General features: G+C 32.6%; 3 protein-coding genes across 4 annotated transcripts in view; all 3 read left to right on the forward strand.

The window, feature by feature from the left end:
• LOC130448380 (uncharacterized) overlaps nt 1-1226 on the forward strand; it is a 52950-nt gene extending 51724 nt beyond the window's left edge. For both annotated transcript variants that reach the window (XM_056785741.1, XM_056785742.1), the window contains one exon: nt 1002-1226. In XM_056785741.1, coding sequence (XP_056641719.1) covers nt 1002-1049 — 48 coding nt within the window. In that variant the 3' untranslated portion in view covers nt 1050-1226. The remainder of the gene's footprint in view (nt 1-1001) is intronic.
• The window catches only part of LOC130448378 (pyrimidodiazepine synthase-like), a 445274-nt gene that overhangs the window by 223285 nt on the left and 201454 nt on the right, over nt 1-20535 (forward strand). The gene's annotated exons all lie outside the window — the stretch shown is intronic.
• The window catches only part of LOC130448376 (trypsin-1-like), a 32021-nt gene continuing 24259 nt past the window's right edge, over nt 12774-20535 (forward strand). The window contains exon 1 of the mRNA XM_056785736.1: nt 12774-12881. Coding sequence (XP_056641714.1) covers nt 12785-12881 — 97 coding nt within the window. The 5' untranslated portion in view covers nt 12774-12784. The remainder of the gene's footprint in view (nt 12882-20535) is intronic.

The raw sequence follows: 20535 nt of genomic DNA on the forward strand, positions 1-20535 counted from the left end.
TAATTATAAAGTTGGCTGCCGATGTTGACCGATATTATGATGGTTCGTTTTCTAATTTCTTTCCTCAAAACAGGAATATCTCCAACATCTATTTGTCACAATCACGTATGTTGTGAATAACAATTAACAAGAAATTTTAATTTCATTCCGACTTGTTGTCAAGTTGAGAATTTTTCAACCAGAAGGGGAGTATTTTTAATTTACAACGCGACACTTTGGGTTCATTCGGAATTTTAATGTTCTTGTTTTATAAATGAACAGCAATCTAAAGATTTTTTTTCTTTTCAACTTCATAATAATGTTTTCGAATTAATGTTTATCGCACTATGCTACAAACAACTTGTTTTTAAAGAAGGTTTCAAGGAATTTTAAATATGTAACTTCCTTTAAACAATATAGATCCATTCACTTCATACTTCCCATAGCAAAATATCGGCATCCTGTACTTCAATAGAGCAATAACTAATTTTGAGGGCTCGGTATTGACGTATTAGCAAACAAGCCTAGGTACAAATGATTTGAAGAACGAAAACTTAATGTCTATCCATAAATTAAAATAGGACACACACTTAGGGTTGTTTTTCTTTATCATTTCTTTCTCATTCGATGTGGTAACACACATTCGCCTGTCCGAATAAAGCCCTTCAAAGTTAGTTCCTATTTTAGAGAAATGCAATATGTTAACATGTCTACCCGCGAAGTATCGAAGATAATAGGATGAAATTCATAGTTGAAGTGAAGATTGCAAGATTTCCAGTCAAATAATCTAGCAAATTCGGCAGAGTTCGGCAACCTTATAATCATATAAACTTCTCCTGAAATATAAATTACCTTTCGTAACCTCCGTATATAAAGCACAAATAATATAAAGTATAGAAGACTTAAATGCCTCGAGTTCCTTTGAAAAATATCAATACAAACAAAACCCTCTTGGACTACAAATCAAGAATCAATTACATCTATTTATCGCAAAAATGTAATTCATGTTCTTTTTGTTTCAGTACCGGAGCGATCAAGACGTCGGCGACTGGTTGCCCGTTCGAAGATGAGGTACTCTGTCAAAATTTCCAATGATCTTTAATTTTTTGCGGATTCCCCAACCCAGTAGACAATCACGATGAGTTTGGTCATCCTTCGTATTCTTCAATGTCGTTTTATTCTGCAATTCAATCTGTTATTGTTGCTAAAAATTATTTAGTCCTAAATAAAGCATCTTTGTGGCCTAATACATAGTTTTATTTAATACAACACCATGTAAAAATTAATTTTTGAACATTTTTTTCTTCCAATTTGAATAAATCGAAAGAAATATTATGGCTAACCTATGATATAGTTTCAAATTTCAAAAGCTTGAGAATAAGACTCAGAAGTAGGTATTTCTGAAAAAAATTCGGATTGACCTTTTTGAATAAAGCTTGATTTAAGGTGTTTGAGTACCTTGAAGTTAAAATTTATTGTGAACACTAATATAACCTCAAAAAATCATATTGTCTACTTCTTCGGTATCCTTAAATTTGGCCTTTTGCCTTTCGGCACCCAGCCAGATTGATATTGTATTCGCGTATTCCCTATTACTATATCACTATATCAAATTTTTTGACAATTTCACAAGTCACCCTTAAAATTAATAAGAGAAAAAATGTATTGTACAATAAATATTATTCGACCTTCTCGGGAAAATCTGATCCTGCACTTTTAATTTTTTTAAAAAAAATTTTTAATAAATGATCGATTCGTGAAAGCGATAAACGTACCAAAGAAAATCAAAATATCTATATTTATATTAATTTCTGTGAATATTTCAATGGTTCATTAATCTTCCAAATAAAGAAACAGACCGAAACTGATCAAACAATGATAAACGTAGCGAAACTGATAATTTTAAATTATTTGATGAATTTAGTCATACTTTTGTTAAAAATAAGCATGAATAAATATTAATTTTTCGATTCGATTTCTAATTTCATGGTATTTTATTATTCACACCACATTGCTTTTGACGGGTGGGTGAATAAGCTTAGGCGAGTGCGCATCCAAATTTCGAAGGAGACCATCCATTTTGATCTTTGCATGATTTACAGCATTGTTCTAAAATTATGACGCGAGTACGTCAAAATTATCACATTTTCAAACAAATTATTCTTTAGACGACGCCATCTGAAAGTTGTTCGTTCTGTATTCATTTACATACCGAAAACTGCGTTTTGAGTGTTCCATGTAGTGAAAGTGACCGCACTGCAAAACACTTTCGGAATGCTCTGGAGTACACTTAAAGTTGTCTTTCTTAAATGTGACCAGTCACTTCAATGTTGACAGTTGACAGTTTCACTTCGATGATTTTGCATAACCTCAAATTTCTAATTTTCTGAAATTATTTGTTTTATTCCAAGTTTTGTCTAAATTAATTAATAACAATGAATGATGATGATAAAGAGAAAAATTAATATTGACATTGCAAATATCATTAAGGACATTATATTGATTAATAAATAAAATGTTAATAATTCTCTATTATTTATTTTCTTTTCTCAATATAATTGAAAAAAATTTGGATCTTATGCTTTCAGATCTTGGCATTCAAATAACTATTAAAATAGGTATTTCAAAAAGGAATGTTTCCATAAAGTAGGGCTAAAATAAATAATAAGTTAAAATGGTGATTATGTGGTAGAAGCGATTTGATTGCGAAAAATGTTTTGAGTGAAAATTTGTGGAAAGCAAGCCAATAATTAACAATATTATTGAAGAGCTGATTTTCTATTTCTTCCTTCCCAATTTTCCCTCATACACCTAACTTCAAATAAGACAATTTGAGAAAGAAAATGATAGAGCGGAAATTTCAATTTCTTTCAATAAAGAATTTTTTTCTTCGAGTGTAAAACATATCGTCAAAAAAAGACTATTCACTTTTTGTTTGAAAAAATGACTGATTGATTAAATAGGAATAAAAATAGAAGAAGAAAATAAAATTTCAGTTGATATATTGTTATTTTTCATGTATTACGCTTTCACTGTAATATATCACTTTACGAAGGTTGTCTGAAAAGTTTTTGACCTAATCTAAAAGAAATATTTTTTTTTCTATAGAAATTTCTATTTCTTATCAAATTTTCCTAAGCACTAAACGATTCTGTAACCTTTTTAGCCCTTCTAAATATTAGTTGCCATTTTTTTTTCAACTGGCGTTTAAGTACACTACCGGTCAAAACATTGTGCCCACCTTATAGTCTACGTAATACACAACAATTAGGAGCAATAACACCGATCAATTTTGATAATCACATTTGAAAGAACATATATATAGAGAATAATATTAGCAATAATAAAACTACAATCTCTACTTGTTACTTATTCAAGTTTTGGATTCATCGATGTAACCTACTTTTGCTTTTATTATTTCCATGCATAATTTTAGCATTCTCTGTAACATTTTCGACAAATAATCGGCGTCTATTTGGTTCAATTTCCTTCTGAGTATTTTTTAAAGAGGTGAAGTGAATGTAGCTTTCTGACTTCCTTGTCTAATTTATTCCACAACTCAATCGAGTTGAAGTCGAGCGATTGTGACGACCAAATCATGACTTCTTTCTTTCTAATTCTTTCAAATACATTTTGCACAGCTTCGAGGAATGCTTGGGATTGTTGTCATGCTGGAAAATCAATTTTCTTCCGATCAGAAGCTGGTCAGAACCTGGTACATTATCTTTTATAATTTTTAAACCTTATTTCTTCAAAATCCCTTCAATTTTTACAAGGTCTCCAGTCCCCCTTCTTCCAAAACATCCCCAAACCGTCACCGAGCCTTTGTTGTGCTTTATACATTTGTTCTACTTTTCGTCTGAGGACAAACCCTCTTCTCTTAAACCCCAAACTTTGACTCAACTCTATAAAACTCGAGCTCTCGCTTTATACGTCCAATTTTTATGTTTTCCAATCACTGCAACTGTCTTAAAAACAAGTTTTTTCACTCTGCAACCCTTTTAAAAAAACAGGCTTCTCTCAATATCTTTTTTTTACTGAGCTGCTATCCCTGGGCTAGTCAGTAGTCGATCATGTTTACTGATCAATACAATACATTTACCTTCAGCGGTTGTGCTTTTTCGAAGCTGCTCTGAATGTTATCTATCACCAAAGCTCCTGGTAAATAAAGGCAGCAATAGTTCGGTTACTTTTACCTAGAATATGAAGACTTGCTATTAATGCACGAGTTCCAACCGATATTTTCTTGGATTTACCCATTTTAAAACTTACAAGTCTGAATTTGCGAGAAATAAAACAATTCGAATTATGTCCCAGTCCAATAAGTATTGATCACAGCACATTTTTGCGTTTCATAAGGCTAACTGGGACTAAACTACAATCATGAACATAAGTAATAACTCAGAATTAAAGCATTATAAACAAATCAGCCGGTACTTGTATGTTTTAACTTAACTAGTCGCATCGACAAAATTTGAACATGAGCTTGACAATATGAAAATTTAATAATTGGATTATGGACCAAACAAACATTTTTAACCGGTAGTGCTTATAATCCTCCTCGTCTGATGAAATACTCTTTCTTACAAGTGAAAATACAAAGCTGGGAAACAAGAAAATGTTATCGGGAACCGCATCTGCTGATTGGGCTCGCCATGTTTGTCATTGCGTTCACTGAAGTGGAAAAGTGCGTTGTCCTGATTGAAAAACACTTCCTCAATAGCAGTCTCGTTTTTCAACTTCATCCTCAACCTCATCAAGCAATGTTGGGAAACACCCTCCTGTTATTGTTTTACTTTTTTGGAGAAAAAGAAAAAACGATCAACAGCAATGAAATCGTTATTACCTTTATCAGAACAAATCGCAATCCATTGTCTTTATTATTTTTTCGTATTATGAATGTTGTGGTGGATGCAGGCTTCATCTAAATTCAAGAATCAACTTAAAAACCTGATTTATTTTACGTATACGCAAATCTATTTTGAAACTCATATTAATAAGTACTGATATCTTCATGATGAGGTAAAAAACTTTTCCAACAAATCTTGTATTATCAGATTCACCATTTTGTGCACAACTAGCGGCTTATATCGCATCCTAATTTTTAATCCAACATTTTATAATAACCACAATTAATTTATCTGTATTTAAAACATTATTCAACAAAATTAAGAAAATAAAGTTATAGGCCATAACTTCTAGATCCGCTGATTCGTTGAGAAAAGTTTTCTTAAATGTTCCAGGTATTTTACTCTTTATAAAATACTCCTTTATTGCATCGTTTCTTTGATGTGTATAATGAAACACCCCAAACGATATCATCAAGGACAAAAATCTTGCTCTACTCAAAAAGCCAAAAGATATTAAAATACTTTCCAAAGTTTGACTAGATAATCTTTCGAGGGCGGTTAGACTCCTAATCAAATTCACGTGGCAATTTTAGTTAATTTCTCTTCTTTGATGCTCAAAATACGACACGTTCGACAGGTGTAATGACAGGGATTTGGATGATTCTACGTTCCAAAGCGAGATTTTAATTCAAATACTCCTACGGAACACGTATAGAACGTGGTTATATGGAAATTCGTACTTTCATTTAAGAAAAGTTATCTATTACATTTTTCACATACTAATGCCGAGATTAATTGGAACTCAATCCCTTTTCATGGAAAAACGGCAGGAGTACGGAAAGGCGTTAAATATGATAATTAAAATCTACTTCTAATGAAGTAAATAATCCATATTTAATGTTATATTTCATCATTAGTAAGAATCAAACAAGGAAAGTGCAAAATTTTGAAAAAATTTCAGATATTTTGGAATACTGCGATTTTTCATTCCACTCCGTCGTAATTCATAATTATATATAATATAATTTTCTCAACCTTAAGCTCGTTCGGTCCGTGACATCTTGGCAGTTTTGTAACTACATACTTAGGCCAGAAATAAGCTCCACCGAGATAGTAACCATTTTTTTTGACATTATGCTACCACCAGCAGTCTCGCAGCATTCTGGTTTCAGCGTAACGGTACGAAAACAACAAGTGCTTGCGATCGACGTCCATGTAAATCAAACACATTGCAGTTAACCCAGGTTAAGTTGCAGTGGAGGTGCATCACGATGCAATCCAGGAGGTCTACAGTGATGTTTTTAATAATCAAACTAATTTGATTCACATCGATGCTTACCGCGCGGTTCAACTGGCTGCTCCGCTGTGTTTGGTCCGCTCAAGGTCGAGCTCCCCCGCTGCGTTGAACCTTCCACCTTATACTCAACGTGTAGTTGCAGCCAGTGCTCCGAAGTTACTGTTGTGATATTGAAAAGGTGGTGGTATTCTTCTAGACTGTTTCTTCTTCTATTTATTGGGTGGACTGAAAGTTTCAACTACTTAGTTGCCGCTGACATTTCATCATTATCTTATATCCAACAACATTGCACGAAAAATATTTTTCATTAACGCACAACACACATTACTCTGCAACGGTTTGAGCCGCACTGACCTACTTTTTCTGTTCGTACTCTTAGAGTTAGATAGCTCAACAACCACAGCAGTCGATAACTGGGATGTTTCGAGCTCAACCATTGATTGATCAGCTTCCTAAATTCATATGTTCTCTTGAAGAAAGCCATAGCATTGGAAGTGTAATTATATTTCATCTAGAAAGCAATGTTTTCAAAAATCAAACTAATTTGATTCACATCGATGCTTACCGCGCGGTTCAACTGGCTGCTCCGCTGTGTTTGGTCCGCTCAAGGTCGAGCTTCCCCGCTGCGTTGAACCTTCCACCTGAGACTCAACGTGTAGTTGCAGCCAGTGCTCGGTAATTACCGTTGCGATAATAAAGGAAGAACTCACTGGCCCCGTTCACAATATTCCTGCTCTGTAATTTTCTGGGGTTATCCTCACGTACGAATGAAATCGATAGAGTCGTTTTTTAGTTCACTGAAAAGCTGATGGTATTCTCCTAGATTGTTTCTTCTTCTATTTATTGGGTGGGCTGAAAAACCGCTTGTTAGGTAGATTTCTTATCATCTACCACTTAGTTGCTTTTAACATTTCATAACTATCCGAAGTTGTATCAAACATCATTGCACGAAATGCAGGATTTTTTATTTTGATTAACATACAACAAACATTACTCTGCAATGGTCTGAGATGCACTGACAGCGCGGACGACCTCCTTGGTATGTGCAGTCGACATCGATCGCGACTTAACTTGTGGCATCCACCACGACCTCCACCTTCACCATGACTTACTTGTTTTGTCCGTACTCTTAGAATTTAGAAGAACCATTGATTGAACAGCTCCAATTTCCAAGATTCATATGTTATCTTGAAGAAGCGTCATGATATGAATCTCTTGGTAAATTTGATGAAATGAAAAATTTTTATCTAGAAAGACCAGTAAATGTAAAGGCACCCTCGTATTCACTATTCCGTCATAGCATAGTTACTGCATAACTGCGTTTTTCTCACTTTTGTTAGGATGATATTGGTGGTATATTGAAATTGCTGTGTTGGAGGTTAAGAAATACAAAATTTTATAATCATTTTTCCCTCGCGACAATTTAAGCTCTTACATTTATTCACTATATTCCTTTCAGACCTATTTCAACACCTACTACACGCCTTTTAAGCGCGGCTTGATGTTGTAATAATATTAATAATCATATGGTAATGTGTTTAAGTTTCAAAAGGAAGATAATAAAAATTTCAAATCATAGTCGAGACAAATTATAACTTACAAAGAGGGAAATCATGAAAGGTGTGCTTTAGAAAGGATGCTTCAGAATTTGGTTCACGTAGATTGGCAATGTAAATAATCCAAGTCATAAGCACAAGCGAAAATCGAATATTGCATACGAAATCTCGGTTCCTCCACTACATAAATATTCTAATCGCGTTTAAGTGTACTGTATGAAAGGAATTGGGGGCGGTTTTTTCCTCTATTTAAAGAATGTGATATTGAGAGAATTTCAGGCGGTAGTATTTAAATTATAAATATTATTGAAGTATTGGTTGGAATTGGTTTTCAAATTGCAATGTTACGTTGAAACAGGAGCGGCTAGTGCATAGGAGCTGCAATGCTGATAAGCTCATAAAAATTGAGAAATAAAAAAATGATATTTAGATAGTTTTAATTAGAATGATCCAATAAAATATTTCCTATTACTTATTAGAAAGAGACTTTTCAATACTTCACCTTGTAAGATTACACATCTTAAACTCCTGAAAAAAATCCTGAATAGATGTGGTATTTATCCTACAAAAAACTAGTTGAGAAATCAATAGAATCTAACAAACCAGCATTCCTATGCTTAATTGACCTCACAAAAGCATTTGACAGTATTAAACTGGAAGATTTTATTCACATATTGTACCATAGAAATATACCTATTAAATAGAAACCAGACTATCGAAAACATATACTCAGACATACCAGTCAACGGGCAAGACTTGCTTAGTCCCATGTTATTCAACATAATAATGGATGAAATTGTAAAAATGGTGCAGGTAGGCAACGGTTACATAATGGGTGGGCTACGCCAGCGACGACATATTTGCCAAATATTGTTAATTACGTTCAATCTCACAGGAAAATATGATTATGTCGATTCAAAAAACTAAATACATGACAACATCAAAAGAAAAAATTAAAACTACAAAGTCGAATGATACAACAGAGAATGGAATTAAAGAAACTTGATATTCCCATAACTAGTTTTGGAGATGTAAAGATCTATGTAAGAGGACAAGTAACTAGAGCAAATAAGGTCGTGGGAGGTCTTCAGAGCGTATAGCGACAACAAACAAAAGAACGAATCTACAATGTAACGATCAAACCTCTAGTACATCAGAAATAAGAGCAGAATCATCAAGAACGAAACAACCCTTGAAGACTACAGATGTGGAGATTCTCAGGCGGATTTCGGGAAGAAAGAAATGAAAACATTGAACGATCATGTGACTTAGATAACATTAAAGAATAGGTACCAAAGCGTAAAATACAATGGAATAAACAGATTAGAAGTCGACCACGAAACAGTTGGAGTGACAATCTAGAGCCAGGATGAGGAACGATATAGGAGAAGGACCATGTTATAGACATATTATAGAAGAAAGGAGAATAAGAAGAAGAATCGTCTTGTAATACCGGGCTAAACTTAGTCGAACAATCGATTAATCCCCCAATTTCCGATTCACGCTGTTGCAATATTTCTATTCACCTGGGATATACTAAAGTATTCTGTGTGCTCTTTATATTAGATTTTATAACCCCTGGCGTACAGTGGTTCGAATTTATCTGACACAAAACATTTACATTCGAATCAAAAATATTTTTCAATCCAAAACAAAAGTTAAAATGTAAGCCATCCCAAACGAATTTGGATTTTATGATATCGGAACTTAGAGCTGACTAGCTTAGAGTTTGATTATCTGACAGGATGATGATCTCCTGGTTAGGATAGTTCCTATCTAGATTGATCTGAACAAATTCTTCAATTGCATAAATTTCTGATTGAAATATTGGATATTGGATTTCAAAAATGTAACCTAAAAATCGTGGATAATACAGGTGATGAAATAACAGCGACATAAGTAACTGATAAATGCATTGGATCTAATCTTGAAGCCATTTCTGTAGATAACTAGAATAAGGTGGCTTCAATTTGCTAAAATTATTTGAGTCGGTTTCCAATAATATAAATATTAGAAAGAAAATCTCAATATTTTAAGTGTAGCCCATTACATTCATTGGTTTTAACTCATCGATTAGCAAGAAATTTTCGAACTGCATTCCCAACACCTGCTTCTATCAATTTTTTTCCACACATCAATTTCGCCATGGATCTGAATAAGCAATTATCCGACGATGCAAGGTCCGGATTAAATGCTGGATTCGGTAGTTCACTATCAGGAAGGTGTCGGATCTTGTTCTACGTAACTTGGCAAGATTAGATTTAGCATTATCTTGTTGTATGAGAAATCGCTTTCGGTTACGGAAACATGGATATTTTTCCGATAAAACATTGGCATCAGCTGTCTACTAGATATCACGGCATTCACGAGGTCTGGCTATTAAATAACGAGACTGCGCGCCTAAAGGGCGCCCTAGACGTATGGGGTAAAAAACGAGTAGTTCGATGGGTATCTAGATATAGATCCACGTCCCAAAACACGTTTCCGTCCGTATTAGTGCAGTAGCGGTTTGGACTATGGGAACAATTTATCTCGTGCGCATGGTTTAGTGGTGTAAGCGCTTTAGTGAGGGCACTGAAGATGACCAGCGCCCTGGTCGCCCTGTGACTGTTTCAACTCAACGGAAGCAGTGGCCAAAATCAACCAAATTGTACGAATAGGCATCCGCATGATTGCCGAGGCTATAAACGACGATAAAGAAACGGTTAAAGAAATTTACATGACAAAAGTCTGTGCAAAGTTGGTGCCAAAAAATCTGACTCTTGACCAAGAGCTCCTGCGTCAACAGGTTTGCTAAGATTTCCTTGGAAGGTTAGAAAAAGATCTGCTTGGAAAGGGACCCGATTTGATTCGATGGAAGTGGTAAAGCAAAAAACGGCAGAACTCCTAAATGCACTCACTAAAGAAAACTTCCAGCACTGCTTCGATCAATGGAAAAATATGTGGCGAGGGGAAAGGGGTATATTGAAGGGAAGCATTCGAATGTAGAATAACTTTTATAATAAAACGTCGTGGCCCGTCTCGTTATTTAATAGCCAGACCTCGTATAGCAATGATGATTTGATAAAGGTCAAAATTTCAACTTTTGACCTGTTATTTTCAGCTCATTCTCTATAAAAAGTAATCTAAAATTAAGATGAATTATCTCGAAAAACATAAATGAAGTCTAAGAAGTTTATAAATTATGAGATAATTCCATATTTCTTAGAGAAGTTGAGAAAGGCATTAGAGGGAATCACTTGTCTATTTGGATACTTGCAATCTACTGAAAAACGATCAGATTCTTTAGGAATTCATAGTATTTCTCCATATAACCTACAAGAATTAACTTATCAAACCAGTAGCATATTCAATTCTTTGAAGGCACGTTGTAAGTAAAAGTTACCATTTTCCATATTTACCTCTTTACTTTCTATCACGTGTAAATGATGATTGATAGTATAAAATTGGAACCTAATTTAGTGTTTTCATCCAGTAGCTTCGTTAAAACCAATGTTACTTTGGAAGTTTGTTTTTGTTAAACTAGATATTTCCAAAAATAGAATCTTCTAGAATGTGATATAGAACGATGTAAAATGAGACTCCAGCAAACATAGAAGTTAGTGACCAAATTGTTGTCATAATGAATAGATTGGGGTAGTGACAAGAAAACTAAACGATGTATTTAAATAAATTAGATGTGTTAGTGGATAGTTAAGTGAGTGAGTGTTGATTAGTATATAAATAAATTACGTAAGTGATTAGGAACTGCTTGAATAAATAAGAATAGCGTTGAACTAATGAAATATTTGTCTTCTTTGAATTTAAACCTTTTTTATGAATCAATTGCTTACTAAACACAAATTTTTGATCAAAAAACTAATTAAAAAAATGTATACTTTCAATTTATGTTCAATGTGGTTAACAGAATTTAGTGTTTTCATCCAGTAGCTTCGTTAAAACCAATGTTACTTTGGAAGTTTGTTTTTGTTAAACTAGATATTTCCAAAAATAGAATCTTCTAGAATGTGATATAGAACGATGTAAAATGAGACTCCAGCAAACATAGAAGTTAGTGACCAAATTGTTGTCATAATGAATAGATTGGGGTAGTGACAAGAAAACTAAACGATGTATTTAAATAAATTAGATGTGTTAGTGGATAGTTAAGTGAGTGAGTGTTGATTAGTATATAAATAAATTACGTAAGTGATTAGGAACTGCTTGAATAAATAAGAATAGCGTGGAACTAATGAAGTATTTGTCTTCTTTGAATTTAAACCTTTTTTATGAATCAATTGCTTACTAAACACAAATTTTTGATCAAAAAACTAATTAAAAAAATGTATACTTTCAATTTATGTTCAATGTGGTTAACAGAATTTAGTGTTTTCATCCAGTAGCTTCGTTAAAACCAATGTTACTTTGGAAGTTTGTTTTTGTTAAACTAGATATTTCCAAAAATAGAATCTTCTAGAATGTGATATAGAACGATGTAAAATGAGACTCCAGCAAACATAGAAGTTAGTGACCAAATTGTTGTCATAATGAATAGATTGGGGTAGTGACAAGAAAACTAAACGATGTATTTAAATAAATTAGATGTGTTAGTGGATAGTTAAGTGAGTGAGTGTTGATTAGTATATAAATAAATTACGTAAGTGATTAGGAACTGCTTGAATAAATAAGAATAGCGTTGAACTAATGAAGTATTTGTCTTCTTTGAATTTAAACCTTTTTTATGAATCAATTGCTTACTAAACACAAATTTTTGATCAAAAAACTAATTAAAAAAATGTATACTTTCAATTTATGTTCAATGTGGTTAACAGAATTATGTGCGTTGAATTAAAATATAAAAAGTTGTATTGAAAAAAAAACATGAATACATATAAAATGATTGACAGATTTCTAATTCACTGATTGAATTAAATAACATTTATCATAAAAACTATTGAAAGCAACAATGGAAATACCATTCACCAGGCGCCTCTGTTTAATATTGACCACTTTCATTGTTAGTAAAATGCAATCACTCTCTCCTCCAAAAGAGATGAGCGTGTTACATCGTCGGGGGACAATTTCAAACTCCTGCAGTCAACAATCGAAGACATGTCAGTGCTATGGGCACGATAACCACAACTACGTTACTTTTACTGTTACTTTTAATGTCGTTGGCGGTTCTCCAGGTCTTTGGGTCAATGTCAATGCTGAAGCAAGGTAATTTGAAATATTTTATAATCACCAGGTGCATAATATTCATATGGATATGTTGTGATGCAATCAGTGAAGTGAACTGTGTATTTTGTGATTTTTTGTGATAATATGACGATGTAAGGTATATAGTGATCAAAATATTTATAAATTCTGCTTAAATCGTTCCAATAACAATTCTTGAATTAGAAAAGATAATAATATCAAATATTTTATATCACATTGATAATTGAAAGTCAATAATTTATTCTAATAAAATTTAAATGCATTTCTTTGAGTGAAAAATTTGTTATGGTGGATATTTTGAACCAGTTTGTAAGTTTGTTCCAAAACCTTTAGAAATTTCATTCAATCTTCAGTTGGATTGTCTCTTATTTCTCATTAGAAAATCTTTTTGAAAATCATTCAACAAATTCGAGTGTTTGGGAAATTAAACGAGTGAAAATCATGAAGATGTAGTAAATGAATTCTTAAAGAAAAATAAAGAAAGCATTAGTGATTAACTGGTTTGCGTTTCCATCGAGATTTTAAGATTATTTCAGAATATTATGAAATTATCGTTAATCTATAACATCATCTTACTCAAAAACCTATGAAAAAATTTGTCATTTTCAACCTAGTTTTATAAGTAATGAAATATTTCTAGATCCAAACTTGAGAAAATATTTTCTCATTCTTTCTGTCTAACTAAATAAGCAAGAAATGTTTCGCTTGATCAAATAGTTGTTTGAAAAAATTTCTACAAAAATCTTTGACATAAAAAGAATTTTCAACATATCTTCTTATTGTATTAATCCTTTTTGCACCTATCGACACACAAATTACTGAATGGGTTTAATATTCTCTAATTTTACTTCTGGTTATTGAATGATTTCCGCCGATCAAGAGGAGAATCTTGATTTTATGGTTTCAGAGGGAATTTATTATGCATTATACATTCCGTGAGCTTCAAAGTACTTGTTTCCGTGATGGAAATCCTTTACTACGCATTTTTTGAGGAATGCTTGTACGAATAAGCCAAGTCAGGCTAGGAAGGTCAATGTTGTCAATTTAGAGCTAATCTACAAAAAAATTCTTTTCACATTTCAAAAAACTCATTGTTCCAACTTCCTGTACGATTTATAGACTCTAATTTTAGATTCGCACCATTTTTTGGCTTGTTGTTTCGATTCAGGCTCATCAACGTACACCCAACTCTCATCTAATGTTATGAAACGATGCATAGAATCCTTCTCTTTTTTTTCTTGTCCTTCATTACTTCCTGTATCTCTTCTGTCTACCATCTAATCTAGTCCGCTGTATCATATAATAGATATTTGCATTTTTCCATCTGACTTCTAAATTATAGTTTCAGGCTTCTTCTTTTGAATCTCTATAAATTTTCTATTCGTTAATATCTGATTTGCATCTCTTTCTCTTTCAGTTTATGTATTGCTATTTTTTTGTACTTGTAATTCTTTTGATGAGACTAGCTTGTATTGTGCTCCACTTTCATTTAGTATTTTATTTGATTGAGAAGAACCTGGCCCAACTAAGAAAACACAAGAATTCTGGAAATAGAAAATAATCCGGGTAGCTAAATCTGGCAAATACGGTGCATTAGATAGTAATTCAAACTTTAATTCTCTAATATTGACCATTGAAATTAGGGATGTGTGACCTTGGGCATTGTCTTGATGGAAGAACTATCTCTTCTCAGCCAAACGCAGCCGTTTTTGCTTGATTTCTTCGCTCAAACGTTGCATAATACTCGCCGTTGATAGTTTTTTTCTCGAGCTCGAATTCTTCTTGTAAGCTCATGTTAAACAGTAGTCTGCAAATCGCTTTCTTGGTCTTCAGTACACTTTCTTTCTTGGTTTGGAGGCATATTCTTGTCTCATCTGAGAGCAGAACAAATCCCCATTGTTCTAACGTCCATTTCAGATAATCCTGTGCGAAATGCAAGCGTGTTTGATGATAAGCTGGAGTAAGAATTGGTTGAACAGGTTTAAGCTGACGAAGTTCATTTTCGTTTGAAGCAATAACTTGGGTAGCTTTTGTTAAACTAACACCCTTGAATAATATAAAGATTATGAAAAAAACGAATAATATGTAAATTTCTGTCGCAAACTCAATAAATTTACCATTTGACAATTTTTTATTTTTGTTATACTTAACCAGATGAACACGCTTCATTTGTTTACCGGCTGCTATGCATATAAGCGATAAGCCTTGCAGCATATTAAATTGTCTTCCAAACAACATATTTCTTTCTCTTGGTCTGATGAACAATTAAAAAAAAGTATTATTAAAGTCAAAAATTCACAGTTGACCGATTTCTATGCACAAATTTCGTATGGCATGGGTATATTACAAATTTCAATTAATTTGCTAGCTGCAATAGAAGCGTGATTTACCGTAAGTTCTAACTTTTTTGAGATGCCATTGAAACGCGTCGTGATTAGATAAATTAAATTACATAAAGCTGCAATAGAAGCGAGATTTACCGTAAGTTCTAACTTTTTTGAGATGCCATTGAAACGCGTCGTGATTAGATAAATTAAATTAGATAAAGCTGCAATAGAAGCGTGATTTACCGTAAGTTCTAACTTTTTTGAGATGCCATTGAAACGCGTCGTGATTAGATAAATTAAATTAGAGAAAGCTGCAATAGAAGCGTGATTTACCGTAAGTTCTAACTTTTTTGAGATGCCATTGAAACGCGTCATGATTAGATAAATTAGATTAGATAAAGCTGTAATAGAAGCGAGATTTACCGTAAGTTCTAACTTTTTTGAGATGCCATTGAAACGCGTCGTGATTAGATAAATTAAATTAGATAAAGCTGCAATAGAAGCGTGATTTACCGTAAGTTCTAACTTTTTTGAGATGCCATTGAAACGCGTCGTGATTAGATAAATTAAATTAGATAAAGCTGCAATAGAAGCGAGATTTACCGTAAGTTCTAACTTTTTTGAGATGCCATTGAAACGCGTCATGATTAGATAAATTAGATTAGATAAAGCTGTAATAGAAGCGAGATTTACCGTAAGTTCTAACTTTTTTGAGATGCCATTGAAACGCGTCGTGATTAGATAAATTAAATTAGATAAAGCTGCAATAGAAGCGTGATTTACCGTAAGTTCTAACTTTTTTGAGATGCCATTGAAACGCGTCGTGATTAGATAAATTAAATTAGATAAAGCTGCAATAGAAGCGAGATTTACCGTAAGTTCTAACTTTTTTGAGATGCCATTGAAACGCGTCATGATTAGATAAATTAGATTAGATAAAGCTGTAATAGAAGCGAGATTTACCGTAAGTTCTAACTTTTTTGAGATGCCATTGAAACGCGTCGTGATTAGATAAATTAAATTAGATAAAGCTGCAATAGAAGCGTGATTTACCGTAAGTTCTAACTTTTTTGAGATGCCATTGAAACGCGTCGTGATTAGATAAATTAAATTAGAGAAAGCTGCAATAGAAGCGTGATTTACCGTAAGTTCTAACTTTTTTGAGATGCCATTGAAACGCGTCGTGGTTAGATAAATTAGATTAGATAAAGCTGTAATAGAAGCGTGATTTACCGTAAGTTCTAACTTTTTTGAGATACCATTGAAACGCGTCGTGATTAAATAAATTAGATTAGATAAAGCTGCAATAGAAGCGTGATTTACCGTAAGTTCTAACTTTTTTGAGATGCCATTGAAACGCGTCGTGATTAGATAAATTAAATTAGATAAAGCTGCAATAGAAGCGTGATTTACCGTAAGTTCTAACTTTTTTGAGATACCATTGAAACGCGTCGTGATTAAATAAATTAGATTAGATAAAGCTGCAATAGAAGCGTGATTTACCGTAAGTTCTGACTTTTTTGAGATGCCATTGAAACGCGTCGTGATTAAATAAATTAAATTAGATAAAGCTGCAATAGAAGCGAGATTTACCGTAAGTTCTAACTTTTTTGAGATACCATTGAAACGCGTCGTGATTAAATAAATTAGATTAGATAAAGCTGCAATAGAAGCGTGATTTACCGTAAGTTCTAACTTTTTTGAGATACCATTGAAACGCGTCGTGATTAGATAAATTAAATTAGATAAAGCTGCAATAGAAGCGTGATTTACCGTAAGTTCTAACTTTTTTGAGATGCCATTGAAACGCGTCGTGATTAGATAAATTAAATTAGAGAAAGCTGCAATAGAAGCGTGATTTACCGTAAGTTCTAACTTTTTTGAGATGCCATTGAAACGCGTCGTGGTTAGATAAATTAGATTAGATAAAGCTGTAATAGAAGCGTGATTTACCGTAAGTTCTAACTTTTTTGAGATACCATTGAAACGCGTCGTGATTAAATAAATTAAATTAGATAAAGCTGCAATAGAAGCGTGATTTACCGTAAGTTCTAACTTTTTTGAGATGCCATTGAAACGCGTCGTGATTAGATAAATTAAATTAGATAAAGCTGCAATAGAAGCGTGATTTACCGTAAGTTCTAACTTTTTTGAGATACCATTGAAACGCGTCGTGATTAAATAAATTAGATTAGATAAAGCTGCAATAGAAGCGTGATTTACCGTAAGTTCTGACTTTTTTGAGATGCCATTGAAACGCGTCGTGATTAAATAAATTAAATTAGATAAAGCTGCAATAGAAGCGTGATTTACCGTAAGTTCTAACTTTTTTGAGATACCATTGAAACGCGTCGTGATTAAATAAATTAGATTAGATAAAGCTGCAATAGAAGCGTGATTTACCGTAAGTTCTAACTTTTTTGAGATACCATTGAAACGCGTCGTGATTAAATAAATTAGATTAGATAAAGCTGCAATAGAAGCGTGATTTACCGTAAGTTCTGACTTTTTTGAGATGCCATTGAAACGCGTCGTGATTAAATAAATTAAATTAGATAAAGCTGCAATAGAAGCGTGATTTACCGTAAGTTCTAACTTTTTTGAGATACCATTGAAACGCGTCGTGATTAAATAAATTAGATTAGATAAAGCTGCAATAGAAGCGTGATTTACCGTAAGTTCTAACTTTTTTGAGATGCCATTGAAACGCTTCGTGATTAAATAAATTAAATTAGATAAAGCTGCAATAGAAGCGTGATTTACCGTAAGTTCTAACTTTTTTGAGATACCATTGAAACGCGTCGTGATTAAATAAATTAGATTAGATAATGATTAGATTTTCTAATTTTTTTGAGATGCCACTGTTGTGATTAAGACATACACACTATGAATTGATTGTTCAATCATTTATGGATCAGGACGTGAGAAAGAAACCGAATACTAAAGATTGAAATGCACATCTTCAACAATGAATCAATTATGAGTAACTGGATAAAGTATAAGTAGGGTTCTTCTCGATTTTTAGTAATTATCGTCTAGGAAGTAACTAAAAAATAATCAGTACTGCATCTCAATAGTTAGGATAGTTTTTTGATTCATACTACAAAAGCTTAAGCCAACCTCGTTTGTTATTCTAGACGGTTTTCTATAAACAAAAAGCGTCGAATCGAGATTATATATATTTGAAAATATTGGAAAAAAATGATTGCTTTGAAATGATACCGTCAAAATTGAAATTTATCACTCTATATATCAAGATTCTCAAGAATTTATTGACAAAATATTCAAATTTTAGTTTTTTATTCAAAATAAATTCTAATTTTTCCAAATGATATTCCATAATGGGCTAAAAGAAAGAATTTATTCAGAATTCATTCTCTTATAAATGACATTAGGCAAATATACACTTACTAATTCATTACTTGATGCAAATTACTTATTTCGTCAACAACATCTATTGGAAAAGTCTTCACATTATAGAAAAATTTGTATTCTTATTCTTTCAATAAAAATCTCACAATTTCTTTTTCCTCATTCACATTATTAGTAATCAATTAGACGCTTGCTCGTAAACTTTGATTCATCATTTTGATTGATTTAATAGTGAGGTCTGTCTTCTCTTCATTTGTCAATCCTTCAAATCATTGAACTTCTTATAACTCGTTTGTATACACCTTTTTTTATATAAATATTTCATATAATCGGATACTGCAAATGTGTGATTTTATTTTATTCCTGACCAACCATTTCGATAATGCGCACAGTTTATCTTTTCCTTGAGTAATCTTTGTGAAAAGAGGATTGTAGTCTGCACGTCTTCCCATCCGCGGGATTCAGTTAATCTTCAAAATAGTTAAGAATAACATTTTTTTTACAAACCGTCGGCTGTTTTCTTACCGCAAACCTTTACTATATTGATTAATTGTCGTGTTTTAGAAAAACTGAGCTTGGTTTCATTTTCGTATTTTTAAGATCACGGAATGATTTGAGCTAAATGAGTTTGATACAATTTTCTATGTAATTTTTCTAAAATTACATGAATTATTATAATATACAGAGTGTGTTTTATGTATGGAACGCCTCAATTATCTTGGAAACGGCTTGGACAATTTTTATAAATTTTTGTATAGAAGGATCTTGTGATACCGCCGGTATAATGGTGGTATTAACATTGTTGTCAGATCTTTTTTTTTCCGGAAAAAGAATGAACTTTGTTATTGCAAACGGATCATCTTGTGTATTTTTCGCTCTTCGAAATCCTTTAGGAATACTTATTATTTTTCATAATGTTTCCTATAACTGAATGCCATAATTTCAGAGTTATAGCTCCATTGGCGTTCTCTTCACCATATTTATGTGGCTATGAATGCTACAATACCAAATTTGAAGTTTCAATAAATTATTATTGTTGAAGCTTATTGAAAGTCAAAATGAGATTGTTTATCTTAAAAAAAGAACGAAAGTCAACAAGAAACGTGTAATATCTTTAATGATTTATATCCTAACTGAAAAACTGGTTGAGAAAAAGATTTATCAGTCAGGGCGCAGAAAAACTGCATCAACTGAAAACAAATTTTTAGCGTATGTGTCCTGTTAGAAGTCGATCCACACTAGAATACTAGAGGAATATCCAGGCAACTCGATATCTCGAAAACATTCGCAATAAAAGTTTTACGTGATAAAAAATTCGATCCATACAATGTAACGTTGGTTCAAGAGTTGTCAGATGACGATTTTGATAGACGTGAAGAGTTTGCAGACTTAATGATGGAAAAAAGTTACGATCAAAACGATCCAAATTTTTCCAGTAATTTCATATTTTTATTAAATGTTACTGTACCTACGCAGCTCTAATTTGATTAACTAAAACCTTTTACACTGAAGTATGTACAATTAACCGTATTCTTAACGATTATTGTTGCTTGGAGAAGCTTTTCAGACATTTTAGAATAAAAACTGTTCTAAAAATTTCTAAAGAATTTTTATTCCAATAATTCGACTTCTAAGACCCATTAACACTAAACGACGTCATTATATTTTAACTTAACACGCACTAAATATTATTATACGATGTTTGTCTGAAAAGTACACGATTTCAGTACTTCCTGTGTTTCTATGGTTATCGGAAATGTACTGTGTACAACATAAATTGAGAGATTATCACGACTATTTCCTTCGAAAAATTTAAGCCAACCAAAAAGTTGTAATATTTTATGTTTACCTAGCAACGATCAAATTTCAGCGATAATACTGCACTAGTACAAATTATCGATAATTTGCACTAGCGCCAAATTATCGTTTAGGTTAATAAACATCATTTGGTTTTA

This window comes from Diorhabda sublineata, chromosome 8, assembly GCF_026230105.1.
Source record: "Diorhabda sublineata isolate icDioSubl1.1 chromosome 8, icDioSubl1.1, whole genome shotgun sequence".
Lineage (NCBI taxonomy): Eukaryota > Metazoa > Arthropoda > Insecta > Coleoptera > Chrysomelidae > Diorhabda > Diorhabda sublineata.